The following is a 13,803-nucleotide window of genomic DNA, read 5'->3' as shown; positions in this document are numbered from 1 at the left end:
TGTATTAGTATCGTATATCAATCCAAAATATATATTGTGGTGCTTCTTTATGTGCATAGAGGCGGGAATCGTCAATGAAAATGTATACAATGCGTCCGTATGTTGATACAGGGGTAGGATATGTGGGGTCGGGACCGAGATCACTATCAGGATCCAATAAGAGCGTTCATGATTGCAATCATGATCGCACAATCAATGTTGAGCCGTTAACTTGAGGTTGATCCGCTGCTAACTCAATGGCGGACCCGCTGCTAACTTAAGAATGGACCCGCCAACATCTAACTCGCAGGCAGCTCATTCGCTTTTCGCTCAGCAGTGACTACAAATTGCAAATGTAACGCGTCAGCCAGACTTGGCGATATAGACATAAGATAAACACGCACCCCAAGCCCGTCGATCCATAGGACACTGCTGTTTCGAAGCAGCCGTTCCTAGCCATTTGAGCAAACAGTGCATGTGGAATACGTGACTGCATTCGCCCCAGACTGTCGTGACAGAGGGTTAAAATTGGTGGGTTGTCGTTACTTTACGCGAGAAAAGGTGGAAGGGGGACGTGACGAGCAGAAGAAATGCACGAGGCACGACAAACGCACAGAGGAGCGAAACGAACTCACTCAAAGGACAGTCATCTCCCGGCGTTTTACACGACGGACAGCACCCCTCATACGGGACGCGACAGATCCCACAGACGTCGCCTTCGTCATCTTGATCGTGGTTTGTGTTTCCTGTGTTCCAGCGCCATTGAGCGACTGCGCTCCAGTGTTTGATGTGGACTTTCATGGACTGGTATGAGTTTGTGTGGAGTATGCAGGAGCGTCCCAGGAGGAGGGTTTGGGGTTATTTGGTATTGTGTACGCGTCGTGGGTATGTTAATAAGTCTATTATTAAAATGTACTAGTACTCGACTCTCAACATGAACTCGAATCCCGGGGGCCGGGACCTGGTGCACTGATCTTGGAGCTAATCCTCACGCATGTTCTACATATTCCGAGCTTTAGATCCACGAGCATCTAGAGGACTTCATATGGGGGAGATCGGACAACTGGTCCTCGTCCTGTCCCTGTCTTCATGGATGTTGATTATGGTGTTCTCTGACCATGGTCAGCACTCCTGAAGGCACGGGACGCATAATTCACATATGCAGTATTGGTACTTGAAGCCTGAAGCTTGAGGTTGTATCTCTCGCTCTAACATCCAACTTGTACTAGGATCTAAAGCTTTCTGTCTAAGCTCCTTCGGTGCATCTGGGTGGTTTATAATTGTTATATGTTCGAGGCACGAGAACCAATGTAGAATTGGAGGACACAGCTTTTGCGACTTTCATCTTTCTTGCTTCGTAGTTCTTACCACTACTAGACAGTACTCCTCGAATTCTCTACTCCTCGACTCCACTCTCATTTCGTCGCACCCGCCCACCACTCCCGGGCCCTTCTCAGCAGCAAACACGTGTTCATTTCATATCACTTTCGCGCACGATGTTTCGGGTCGAAAAACCCTTCAGGTTTTCAGCCCTAGTGATGTGCACGGCTCGGCTTGAGGCCCTGGGCCGGCCCAAGCCGGGCCCAAATAAGCCGGGCCCAGCCCAGGCCTAAGTCACGGCCTGAGGAAGGCTTGGGCCTGGGCTTGAGTTTCGAAAAGCCTGAGCCGGCGGCCTAAGCCGTGGCTTTGGCATGTTCAGTGGCACTCACCGGAGGTACGTTTCCCGACTCTATTTTTGTCTTTCTAAGCTTCTGACTTCCATCACTTTATCAGCTTCAACTCAGATGGTCCTGCACTGTCCAACATATCCAGCAATTCACCCTCCTTCAAGGCCTTATCTCTTGTCTGTTGCTACGGAAAAGCCACGGTGAGCTGCCAGCACTATGTCCTGTGCTTTGCGAGTTTGACATAACTCACTCTACCAGGTTTCAGTTGCGCAAATTGATATTTTTAGTAAATTTAAAGCCTTTTGTGCTTCGCCTTCACAAGTGTCTGCGTGATTGCGCACCCAGTACTATCTTTCAATCGATTTATGTTGGTACGTGTCCCTCTAACATCCCTACCTGCTACCCACCCATGACAAACACAGATGCCGAGCACCGTGTTGCACGTCCCGTGCGCAAAACGAAACCTACAGCCACCCTTCTTCAGCATGCCGAGCAGGCAGCACTGCCATCCCAAACCAAGGCAATTAACGAGTTCCACGCTGCGGAGGCTGCTAAATGTGCTGCTGAACATACCTCCACTTCATCCACTACCGAAATCACGCAATCTCCACCCACCTCTCCCATACCATCAGCGCCGTCTGTGAAATGTGCGCTACGACACGATCTTCTGTTCCGGGAGCCTCAACCATCATCTCTCATTGAGTTGGATTACCTGGACGACAATGACGAAGAAGCGGAAGCGGACGCAGAGACTGGTGATGTTGTGGATGGAGAAGAAGCTTGGGACATGATGCTTTTGGGTGATGATGCCGAGGACGTGTCGGATGTTGAGATGGACGTTTAGATACGTTGTATTCACGCTGTTGCTTGTTACTACTAGCCTACACTAATGAGCATCTGTTGGCTTCCAAAAGCCGCGGCCTGGTTGGGCCCAAGCCCCGGCTTTGGGCTGGCTTGGGCTCACGGCCTAGGCTCTGAATTTTTGTGAGCCTAAGCCCTTCGAAGCCGAGCCTAAGCCGGGGCTTTGAGCCTAAGCCGGGCCGGAACATCACTATTCAGCCCAAATAGCACCAAACATTTTTACTGTTCATTTACTCCGTTGACTAGCAATTAATCTGATTTCTTTCCCACTATGAAAAACTAACAGCAACGCATAGATAGCATTCTGTAGCATTTTCTTCAAAGCTCTCTTGCTGTCACCAAGTACAAAATGGCGGACACTTCACATACAACGTGTCATTTGCGACGTTTATAGCCTTTTGTGCATCTCGCTCCGTAGACTGTGCCCCGGGCGGAGAGTTCTGTCGAGCAATGATTGCATAACCCCTCTCTTGACTTGTACTGAATGGCAGTTCAAAAATCTGTGTAAGAAATCAATGAACATAAATGTCGACTACCCAGCCGGGGTGATTCGTGAAGCTCTTCACAAGCACTGGGTTAAGGTGAAGTGCATTCAACGCGCTCACGCAATTCAGACACTCGACTATCACGTCCATCGTAAATCGTGTCTTGCCACATGAGGTGTCATGCCAGATCAGTGTTGTGCAACTTCATTTTTACCTACAAACCATTACGAGGCAACAAAGGAAAATACAATATTGAAGTCAAAATCGGGTGTAAATATCGTGGAGGTATAAAGTCTCCAAGTCTGAAATATTGCAAGTCTTTCGTGACAAGTACCGCATGGCCATGACTAGATGCGAAGTCGTCAGATTGTCTCAAGAATGCTTTGATCAACAAGGTGGGGGGACGCACGAAATTGATTATATGCCAATATGCACGAATACTATTCGCTGGGCCAAGGGTATGTCCTTGTTGTCCTTGTCACTGGCCAACGACTGGACCGCTCGGTGCAGCGCTCGGGCAGCTCGTTTGGAATTCATCGTGCCATCCCCGCACAAGTTTTTGTAGAACGCCTCGACTAAGCGCTGCACAGTACTGTCATCGACCTTCCATAATGTCCCAACAACGCTCTTAACCCCGGCAAATTGCAGGCCGGCCGCTAGGTGTATCACTTCGTCGGGCGTACTAAAGGTACCGACTGCAGTTTCACAGGCAGAAAGAAATGCAAATTGATGCCGAGACAGATCCATTTGAGCGATATCGAGGAGCGAAAGCGGCTGGTCGCGCATAAGAAAGGCTGATTTGAAGGGTTCGTCCATTCTCTGCGTTCCATGACACGCGAGATGGAACCAAGTATTGTCTTGCAATGCGCTGAGAGCTTTCGATTTCGTGGCATCAACGCTGGTTATCTTGGAGAACGAAACAGTTGGGGGAGCGGGCATAAGTCTTCGCACTAATTCCAGTTCAGGCTCTACAGCATCCAAATTGAACGAGGCACCGGCTGGGCGATTCTGACCAATGGCGACAAAGGGCACCGATGGGGACCTGTCGTGACTTGCGCGAGCATTGATCAGCGCGGTGAGCGATGGCGTGTATGAAGAAATGTAGTGGCGTGAGACGGACTCTCCACCCTTCCTGTATTCGCCAGCAGCGTGCAACGGCAAGAAATTGAAGACAGACGTCGGGCACCACCATATTCGAGAACCTTCTCGTGCGATTCCACACAGATTTTCGACCACTGGGCGGACAACGTCCCACAGCTCTCTCAAAGCTTCCATCAGCGCTCGCTGGTTCCCTTTAGGACCGGCGTCTTTAGGAACTGCCTCTTGGAATGCGAGTACCAACTCGGTGAGTTTCTGCAAATTGGTAGGTAGTTCGATGCTAGTGGGAGGTTGCTTGTGTGGGATAATGATGGCATCGCAAGATAATTTGCTTGCGATGAGTACGATGATGGGCCCATCGCGAGCTGCATCTTGGAGATAGGAGAATAAGGGGGGAAGTAGGAAGCGAGAGAAGCCCTCGATCTTCCGGATCTCTTCTACAGTTCCATTCCAGTCCTTCACTAGACGTCTGTACCGCGTCTCTTCTGCTTCAGCATCAACTCTTCGGGTGCCTTCTGAATGAGTCGCAGGTGATTTATCAAGAAGGGAGCTGAGTTCTCTGAATCTCTTCATCAGTGTCAGCGCATGATCGCCGCAAGTCTGGAGGCTATCGAGAGGCGTGCACAGTCGTGCCATCTGGGTCCAGATGATAGTCCTGCCTTGCTCCAACAGCTCAACAGCGCGACCCACATCACCACTACCAAGAGCGCATGAAGCAGCATTCACAGCAAGCATGCGTGGGAATTCCATCATGACATTATGACGAGACGATACAGAGGCTGTGACAGACATGTAAGTGTCCAAGAGTTGCAGAGAGGTCGCATAAGCCTCCAGCTGAGTGCCATGCGAATATTGACTAGCACGGTGCACCCAACTTAGACTTGCCCACAGGCGAGATAGCAAGCCTCCAGAAACAAGATTTGCTGCTGCCTTGACATGATGCATGGCAGCATTCAGACTGTCTGTATTTCCGCCCACGCCGCTGCCGTCAAGACCTGAATGATGGGATGAGAGATGAAGCCTAGCTAGCGACTCATGGACTAGTAATTGACGAGGATTATGGTGCGTCAACATGGTCAATGCACAGCGTAGGTTCTCTAGTGACTCGCTGAGGTCTTCTCTATTGCCTCGGCGGTCAAAGCGAGAGAAGAGTTGATTCGCGAGGTTGTTTAATGACCCAGACCGATCTGTGTGACCGACCGGGCGCAAAGCCAGCGCTTCCCTGTGAAGTGCGATAGCCTCATCCAAGTCTTCGTCGTTCCCTTGGTGGTCAAAGTGGGAGGAGAGTCGAGCAGCGAGGTTGTTTAATGACGCAGACCGACCTGTGTGACCGACCGGGAGCAAAGCCAGCGCTTCCCTGTCAAGTGCGATAGCCTCATCCAAGTCTTCGTTGTTCCCTCGGTGGTCAAAGCGGTAGGAGAGTCGAATAGCGAGGTTGTTTAATGACTTGAACCGATCTGTGTGACCGACTGGGAGCAAAGCCAGCGCTTCCCTGTGAAGTGCGATAGACTCATCCAAGTCTTCGTTGTTCCCTCGGTGGTCAAAGCGGGAGGAGAGTCGATTCGCGAGGTTGTTTAATGACGCAGACCGACCTGTGTGACCGACCGGGTGCAAAACCAGCGCTTCCCTGTGAAGTGTGATGGCCTCATCCAAGTCTTCGTCGTTCCCTCGGTGGTCAAAGCGGGAGGAGAGTATAGCAGCGAGGTTGTTTAATAATCCAGCCCGATCTGTGTGACCGACCGGGAGCAAAGCCAGCGCTTCCGTCTGAAGTGCGATACCCTCATTTAAGTCTTCCTCGCTGCCTCGATGGTCAAAGCGGGAGGAGAGTAGAATAGTGAGGTTGTTTAATGACTTGAACCGATCTGTGTGACCGACCGGGCGCAAAACCAGCGCTTCCCTGTGAAGTGCGATAGCCTCATCCAAGTTTTCGTCGTTCCCTCAGTGGTCAAAGCGGGAGGAGAGTAGAACAGCAAGGTTGTTTAATGACTTGAAGCGATCTGTGTGACCGACCGGGCGCAAAGCCAGCACTTCCATCTGAAGTGCGATACTCTCATTCAAGTCTTCCTCGTTGCCTCGATGGTCAAAGCGGCAGGAGAGTCGAACAGCGAGGTTGTTTAATAACATGGACCAATCTGTGTGACCGACCGGGTGCAAAGCCAGTGCTTCTCTGTCAAGCGCGATAGCTTCATCCAAGTCTTCGTCGTTCCCTCGGTGGTCAAAGCGGGAGGAGAGTCCATTCGCGAGGTTGCTCAATGACTTGGATCGATCTATGTGACCGACCGGGTGCAAAGCCAGTGCTTCCATCTGAACTTCGATAGCCTCATCCAAGTCTTTGTCGTTGCCTCGACGCTCGAACCGAGTTCCCAGCATCAGAGACAGATTACCTAGCAATTGCCCTCAGAGAGCATGCCCAGTGTTGTAGTATCTGAGTGCATCGTAATGAAGGGATATCACTTCATCCAAGGCACCGGGCTCATCTCTCTGCAAACACCACTGTACTCGATCAGCAAGTTGATTCGGCGATAACGGAAGCAAGGATGGGGCAGGCCGCTCCTGCTCAAGATCATCTCCATCAATCCTTCCAGCGGAATGCAGAGCCCATGTTTCCACTGTAATCAAAGCTGCTCTGTAGATGTGGCTGTTGGCATTGCAGACCTCGAGCACTTCGCTCAGCAATTCTTCAGCTGCAACAGCATCCATTTGAAATCCCCGTTTCGCGAACCGCGAGAGCAGAGCAATGGCAAGATGGAGCTGGGTGACGCTTCGGTCTGGATGATCAGTGGGATGCGAGTCGAGTGCGCCTTGAAAAAGGGAGATAGGGATGTCGAAGTCGAGGTATCTTCCATCAGCTTGGCAACTAGCAAACTTTGCGGTAGCTAGATTGGACAGAGCTGCAGGGCGGTGAAGGTACAACAATTCAGAGAGTGAGTCTGAACAATGTTGGGTCTTGCAGAACCTAGCTGCTATTCGACCCTAAAGGGTTTCTGGACCAGGCTCAAGGTTCAGAGAAGAGGAAATATGATAGAAAACTACTGAAGACTCTGACTCCTACTGGTAACTGGTGAAAAGATAACTTGCTTATGTAAGCTACAAAAGTGCCAACATAAGGTAAGGTAAAAACAGTCTCTACAAGCCCAGCCAGAAATGAATCCCTACAGCGGTAGGGATGATCCACAGGGCACAAATCCGAGGCCCGTTCAAAGTACTTTATGGATTGTTCGAGATCTCCGCTGTTCTGCGTCCTATGGTATTGTGCGAGAAGACGATGTCCCGCATCCGTCCTTAGTGCTAACGCATTCATATCGCGGGATGCAAGCTACATGGGACAGCTCTCAGCATCAGAATGCCAGATCGCATGGATCGCTTACAGTGGTGAGGGGGCAAAGAACTGCGGCGTCGTTTTGATCGGAAAGTTGCTGCTCCACTCTCATGAACAGTGAAGTACAAGCGGATATGACTTCCCCCTGCTTTGGCTGAAAGATTATGGCTGCGACCCTCGTTAGCATCTGTTAGGCGTTATGTGCGGTAGATGATACTGACGAAGCGATTTTTCGGTGCGATCCAGTAATTCTCCGACGGAGATCTCGAACGTGCGGAGGAGTTCTCCGTGACAGAGCATGGGACCCGATTCGAATGAGGCATACACGCTGACCCTAACTTTAAAAGATGGATCGCACGGCCTACAGTCTTTCTCAATTCCTGCAGAACAGACGGGGTCAAGGATGACTTACAGAACAATGCGCTCGTGCCATTCCACGACAGCCTGGTCTACGTTGACAGATTCGTTGCTTGTCTGGTATTCAGCACCGTCAGCCTTGACCACCACATGGAAGCCAGCAGGGATCCGTCGGAGACCAAGAGCGAGATCAGTTGCATGCATGGCTTGGGAACAATCGTCATTACGAGCTGAGCGGAGATAGATATTGCATACCAGTAATAACGACTTGTTGCACTCCACTGAAGCCTATCTCTCCCAAATCCTGGATGTGTTCTGGGCAACTGGACTTCTCACTCGAGGCTGTGAGTGTATCATCGAGTGGGTCCGACATGGAATCTGTCAGGGAAAATCACGGGTGACATGTGCTAAGTGAAGGTAGATGGCACATACTGTTGGTGGCGACTTGTGGTGTTTCACTGAACGCAAGGTTTGTCGTTCCCGGATCCCGTGGCTGTTCTGATTGGCCTGGCTCCCCAACTGAGGCTTGGAGGGTATCATCGAGCGGGTCTGGCACGGTGTCTGTGGCGGACACAAATACGAGATTAATGAGGAAATAAAATGTCGGAAGTCATCGGTACATGCTACATGAAGATAAACGTGAGACATACTATTGACGACAACTTGCAGTGTTTCACTAATCATGAGGTTGATCTGTCCTATGTCCTGGGAGAGTTCTTGGTGGTTCGTGCCCTCTCTTAAGGGTGAAGGGCAGTCACTGAAATGGCCAGTGAAGAATCCTGACATATGACGAAGGGTGGATTCAAACTAAAACCAACACTTGAGATGCTGGAGGTCACGAATCACTGCAATACCTGTAAAGTCCTGAAGGATTATAAAAGAATGAAGTACAGCACGCGCGTGGCATACACATCGTGCACCGCCGATGAACAGGACAGAAGCAACTCGCAGAAAGGCTGAGAACATCGAGCGACTCATAGCCTCATTTACAATGTGCATTGTGCATCAGATTTGCACAGCAAAATCAATATTGATTAAAGCAGCCGCAAGGCTGTAGCTGCAGAGCATTCACAAGGACTCCCAGGCCTCGTATCAGTTGCGAAGTACTGGCTCATTGTCATCGCCTGCAATGACTAGGACTGGCCATCCTACTACTACTGCTGTCAGACAATAGTATTATTAGTAAGTTGCATGAGAAGGCAGAAATCTGTGTCAGAAATCAATGAATGTCTTTAAAGCTAAGCAATGAACGGAAATGTTGAATACTCAGCCGGGGTGAAGATCTTCACAAGCACTGGATTTTGGCATTTGCATGTTAAGTATAAGTGCATTCAATGCCCTCACGCAATTCAGACACCCGACTATCACGTTGACCGTAAATCGTACGTGTTTTGCCACATGAGGTGTCATGCCAGATCAGTGTTGTGCAACTTCCTTCTTACTCACAAACCATTACGAGGCAACAAAGGAAAGTACAAGATGGAAGTCAAAATCAGGTGTAAATATCGTGGAGGTATAAAGTCTCGGAGTCTCAGATATCAAAGTCGTTGGCGACAAGTTCTGCGTGGCCATCACTAGATGCGAAGTCGTCAGTTGTCTCAAGAATGCTTTGATCAACAAGGTGGGGGGACGCACGGAATCGATTATATGCCAATATGCACGGATACTATTCGCTGGGCCAAGGGTATATCTTTGTCACTGGCCAACGACTGGACCGCTCGGTGCAGCGCTTGGGCAGCTCGTTTGGAATTCATCTTGCCATCCCCACACAAGTTTGTGTAGAACGCCTCGACCATGCGCTGCACAGTACTGTCATCAACCTTCCATAATGTGCCAACAATGCTCTTGACCCCGGCAAATTGCAGGCACGCTGCTAGGTATCGTGCAAACTAAAGGTACCGACTGCAGTTTCGCCTGGCGATATAGACATAAGATAAACACGCACCCCAAGCACGTCGATCCACAGGACACTGCTGTTTCGAAGCAGTCGTTCCTAGCCATTTGAGAAAACGGTGCATGCGGAATACGTGACTGCATTCGAATTTCGCCCCAGACTGTTGTGACAGAAAGTTAAGATTGGTGGGTTGTCGTTACTTTGCGCGAAGAAAAGATGGAAGGGGGACGTGACGAGCGGAAAAAATGCACCATGCACGACAAAACTACAAAGGAGCGAAACGAACTCACTCAAAGGACAGTCATCTTACACGACAGACAGCACCCCTCATATGGGACGCGACATATCCCACAGACGTCGCCTTCGTTGTCTTGATTGTGATTTGTGTTTCCTGTGTTCCAGCGCCATTGAGCGATGGCGTTCCAGTGTTTGATGCGGACTTTCATGGACTGGTATGGGTTTGTGTGGAGTATGCAGGAGCGTCCGAGGAGGGTTTGGGGTTATTTGGTATTGTGTACGCGTCGTGGGTATGTTAATAAGTCTATTATTAAAATGTACTAGTACTCGACTCTCAACATGAACTCGAATCCCGGGGGCCGGGACCTGGTGCACTGATCTTGGAGCTGATCCTCACACGTACTCTACATATTCCGAGCTTCAAATCCACGAGCATCTAGAGGACTTCATATGGGGGAGATTGGACAACTGGTCGTTGATTATGGTGTTCTTTGATCAGGGTCAGCATTCCTGAAGGCGCGGGACGCATAATTTATTTACACAGTATTGGTGCTCGAGGTTGTATCTCTCGCTCTAACATCCAACTTGTATTAACTAATCGTGTGCTAGCAAGCTTCATGATCAGTCTCAAGGATGGAACGTTCAGCTGTAGCCTCCTGAAGCAAGATATGGAAGTTGTGATTCCATCTGCTGACACTCCTGGAGGCATTGGCAATTACTGCGGGTCTCACGTCGATACTGGGCTCCACCTGCCTCGGAAACAGTGGATTACAGCTTTGTCCTTGGTGCTGAGGTTTTTTTGCGGTTCGTTCAGCCTCGGAATTTTGCTGTAGCACATTCATAAAATGTTACATAGCCCCACCCAGAAGTTCGGACGTCAGTGGAAGGCCTGTTGGGATCCTGAATACAATTCTTATTACTCAGCATCCGACATGTGCGTGAACAGTGATGCATGATGAGGCGTCCATGCAAGATTGTTTTGTAGTTCAGCGCTAGTAACACGTTCACAACACGGAATCTCAATGTGCACTAGTCCCCCTTAACAGATTATGGACGAATAAGGCCATTGATTCTCCTAACTCTGAGTGTGCACGTTCATTCATTGTTTTTGACACGTCTAAATTGCTATTGCCAGAAATGTCCTATTCAACAGCCTCGACTAGTGCTTGAATCGAGAGTCGGTTGTCAATACATTGAATCTATGCTTGGACCTCTAGTGGCTGGCATAGATTTCTTTGACTGCTGCTCGGACCACCAAAGGCGCTGAGTAAAGCAAGTGCTCAACATCTGTCTCAAAGTTGCTCTCCATGGATGGTGAGGCTTTCACGTGATGATGTGGGCAGCTATGTGCGCTTATCTTGCTTTCAGCGATCCCGCAGTGAATACCGTATTGTAAGTATCCTGCATTTAGCGAAAATATACCATTGTGCAGTGGTGAGAAATGTCCACAGTGCCAGTGTAATAATTTCATGTGTCAACTATTGTCCACAACAATGCAGCCGATAGAGTCAACGGGGCTGTGAGCTCTACAACTGAATACTGCCCAGACTAAAGACTTGAAGACCTGTGGACTTGTGGATACGATTGGTTATATAAAAAAGATCGTGCAGATGATTGAGGGCTACCAACAGCTCTTCATCATGCATAACGCTCTCAAAGTCAACGATATCGTCTACGCTATACTGCAACATGCCAAGTCCTCTAAGCCGGACTTGCTAAACATGGCGATGACCTGCTCCACGTTCTCAAATCTCGCTCTGGACATGCTATGGTCTCAGCAGGACAATTTGACACCCCTCGTCCAGTGTCTCCCGCAAGACACTTGGACAGTCTGGTACGGTAGAACTATTGTGAGCGATGTCTGCCACTTGAGTCTTGACAGGACAATGCTCACTGTACTCCAATTTGCAGATTTTTTCCCGCGAACCGCTGCCCACGGAGTGGGAGCGTGTCAGGATCAATGCGGCAAGGATACGCGAGTTTATCTTTACAGGGTACACTTGTCGTTCCCCGAAACCAAGTGGCTTGGTCCTACAGCAACTTTTTGAACTGTTTCCGCCTGCTGTGTTGTTCCCTCAACTGCGCACATTGCATCTCAACACAGTATCTCGGCATTTACTCAACTTCGGTGCAGAACTCTCGTTGCTCCGCCAGTTCCTCTCGCCAAGATTGGAAAGCCTCACATTTAACGTACTGCCCGGCGCTCCGATGCACGAGGTAGAGCAATTGTTTGATGCTCTTTTTACTGAAGCGCCTGGCCTCCGGCAACTATCGCTACACAGTGCCCACAACCTTTCGGCCTGTCCTTCCAAAGTACCTAAGCTGCCGAAGAAGCTGAATGGATTGTCTATTGGCCTGCTCGGCATGGATCTGATGAAGCAGATCATTCCTAATATCCAGCATTTGTGCAGTCTCCATACCCTTACGCTGGCTTTGGGCAAGTCAGTTGATATGGCATTCCAACCATCAGGTGGTATGCAACTTGAATTGAGTACGCTCAAACATCTCTATCTCCCTGGCGCCCGCTTGGAAAATTGTATATCCTTCCTTCATAAAGTTACCATGCCACGATTGTCGGTCCTCGAAATCTCGTATTACACAACTGCTCAACCAGCCGAGATCACCGCGGTCATCGAATCCTTATCTACGTCTTGCAAAACATTTGCATTCCTGGAAGATATCACTGTGGTCGACTATTCGGAAAACCCCTCGGAGGAACCTGGGCCTGACGACCAACTCCATTCCTCTATTTTCCGACCTTTGCTCCGGTTCAGGAGGCTGTCGAGTGTCAAATTCATTGACATTGGAAAATACTGCCTGGATGACGCGTTCATCGAGGACGTTGCAGTTGCTTGGCCAGATCTTTGTACGTTGACATTCACCTCAAAAGTACCTGGCGAATATCAGGTCACCTTGACCCCTGTGCTTTCATTAGCGACCAGGTGCAAGTCGCTTCATGACCTGCACTTAATGTTCGATGCCACACATTTTCCGACACTCCCCCGTGCGCCGGATGGAAATCTGGAACTTTGGACCACGCAGACGGCCGTCCGCAAACTACATGTCGGACACTCGAAGGTGTCGGAAGCATCATGTTTCCACATCTTCCTAGCAGTGCTGTTTCCAAATCTAGCCGATCTCAAGTATTGTTTCGATTTCGATGGTCTTTCGGCGTGGATACAATTAGAAAAGGCATGGAGCGAACTGCTGATCGAGCGGGAAAACTCTGCAGACGAGGCAGCTTCTTGGCCAAACTTTCTACTGCAGCTACAGCCTTAGTCGGAGGAGGAGGACTAAGTGGAAGATGAGGAATGGGAGAAGGAGGACAAGAATGACTGATTGTGAGGATAAATAGGTTGTACATGAAATAGTACGATATGTTAGCTATTATGTACCTTTGCTCTATATGCTTGCAGTGTATGTGCACGATGTGCGGCCAATCAAATTTGAGAGGCAGCAGAAGATGGCAGTCATTTGCGACCACTTTCAGCAATGTATATACATATATGGATGAAAAGAGACTCGTCTTGCGCAGATATCTATAACGTACAGTCATCGATGTCATCTCTATGACGAAAATAAAAAAGGATGTTCAACGGGCGAATCTAATTAATTCGATAACTCAATTTCCAATTCGAATCCTTCAGTGCGTTTCACTATAGTACTCTTGTCACATGAGGTGTCATGCTAGTATGTCCATTTCTCCATTGAACGTTGGCACGGTGGGTACTGAACAGGGTATTGTAATGTGCGATCTAATGATATATACAGAATGTCTTCAGGAGCGAATCTTGTTTGTCAAAGTGTCAGTGGTTACAGGAATGTAGAAACTCATATGCCTAAATGTTAGCACGTTTACTCTCAGAACAAGCTTCTTCTTTTCATGAGGCTTTGATGATATGGTAA

General features: G+C 49.2%; 5 protein-coding genes across 5 annotated transcripts; 2 read left to right on the top strand and 3 right to left on the bottom strand.

The window, feature by feature from the left end:
- Positions 1-16: 16 nt before the first annotated feature.
- On the bottom strand, positions 17-868 carry HD556DRAFT_5774 (anaphase-promoting complex subunit 11). Its single transcript, XM_041310995.1, has 3 exons — positions 615-868; positions 384-485; positions 17-319 (listed from the first exon to the last, which is right to left on the bottom strand). Exons 1-3 carry the CDS (start codon positions 778-780, stop codon positions 279-281), a joined length of 309 nt encoding a protein of 102 aa, XP_041167475.1. The 5' UTR covers positions 781-868; the 3' UTR covers positions 17-278.
- Positions 869-1,512: 644 nt separating this feature from the next.
- HD556DRAFT_1522291 (uncharacterized protein) lies at positions 1,513-2,667 on the top strand. Its single transcript, XM_041309192.1, has 3 exons — positions 1,513-1,846; positions 1,905-2,017; positions 2,069-2,667. The coding sequence occupies exons 1-3, from the start codon at positions 1,671-1,673 to the stop codon at positions 2,488-2,490; spliced, it is 711 nt and encodes a 236-aa protein (XP_041167474.1). The 5' UTR covers positions 1,513-1,670; the 3' UTR covers positions 2,491-2,667.
- A 734-nt stretch (positions 2,668-3,401) lies between these two features.
- Positions 3,402-6,460, bottom strand: HD556DRAFT_1452183 (CHAT domain-containing protein; the record flags this gene model as incomplete). Its single annotated transcript, XM_041308067.1, has 2 exons — positions 3,402-6,004; positions 6,059-6,460. The coding sequence occupies 2 exons, from the start codon at positions 6,458-6,460 to the stop codon at positions 3,410-3,412; spliced, it is 2,997 nt and encodes a 998-aa protein (XP_041167473.1). The 3' UTR covers positions 3,402-3,409.
- Positions 6,461-9,655: 3,195 nt separating this feature from the next.
- HD556DRAFT_1223560 (RING/U-box) lies at positions 9,656-10,106 on the bottom strand (the record flags this gene model as incomplete). Its single annotated transcript, XM_041296892.1, has 2 exons — positions 9,656-9,820; positions 9,960-10,106. The coding sequence occupies 2 exons, from the start codon at positions 10,104-10,106 to the stop codon at positions 9,656-9,658; spliced, it is 312 nt and encodes a 103-aa protein (XP_041167472.1).
- A 1,431-nt stretch (positions 10,107-11,537) lies between these two features.
- HD556DRAFT_1522290 (uncharacterized protein) lies at positions 11,538-13,176 on the top strand (the record flags this gene model as incomplete). Its single annotated transcript, XM_041309191.1, has 2 exons — positions 11,538-11,747; positions 11,809-13,176. 2 exons carry the CDS (start codon positions 11,538-11,540, stop codon positions 13,174-13,176), a joined length of 1,578 nt encoding a protein of 525 aa, XP_041167471.1.
- Between the last annotated feature and the right edge of the window lie 627 nt (positions 13,177-13,803).

Source organism: Suillus plorans (genome assembly GCF_016647745.1).
Source record: "Suillus plorans strain S12 chromosome Unknown HD556scaffold_1, whole genome shotgun sequence".
In the NCBI taxonomy this organism is placed as follows: Eukaryota; Fungi; Basidiomycota; class Agaricomycetes; order Boletales; family Suillaceae; genus Suillus; species Suillus plorans.
Note: the sequence above shows the minus strand (reverse complement) of the source record. Positions and strands in the feature narration are given on the sequence as shown.

What these genes read in the sequence shown, in the direction of transcription:
- HD556DRAFT_5774 (XM_041310995.1), bottom strand. Translation starts at nt 780, where the DNA reads ATGAAAGTCCACATCAAACACTGGAGCGCAGTCGCTCAATGGCGCTGG. An exon ending in GGGAGATGACTGTCCTTTGA is followed by an intron (nt 486 to 614) that starts GTGAGTTCGTTT and finishes CTGTCACGACAG; the next exon opens with TCTGGGGCGAATGCAGTCAC. An exon ending in TATGGATCGACGGGCTTGGG is followed by an intron (nt 320 to 383) that starts GTGCGTGTTTAT and finishes TGCAATTTGTAG; the next exon opens with TCACTGCTGAGCGAAAAGCG.
- HD556DRAFT_1522291 (XM_041309192.1), top strand. Translation starts at nt 1,671, where the DNA reads ATGTTCAGTGGCACTCACCGGAGGTACGTTTCCCGACTCTATTTTTGT. An exon ending in GTTGCTACGGAAAAGCCACG is followed by an intron (nt 1,847 to 1,904) that starts GTGAGCTGCCAG and finishes TCACTCTACCAG; the next exon opens with GTTTCAGTTGCGCAAATTGA. An exon ending in CTTTCAATCGATTTATGTTG is followed by an intron (nt 2,018 to 2,068) that starts GTACGTGTCCCT and finishes TGACAAACACAG; the next exon opens with ATGCCGAGCACCGTGTTGCA.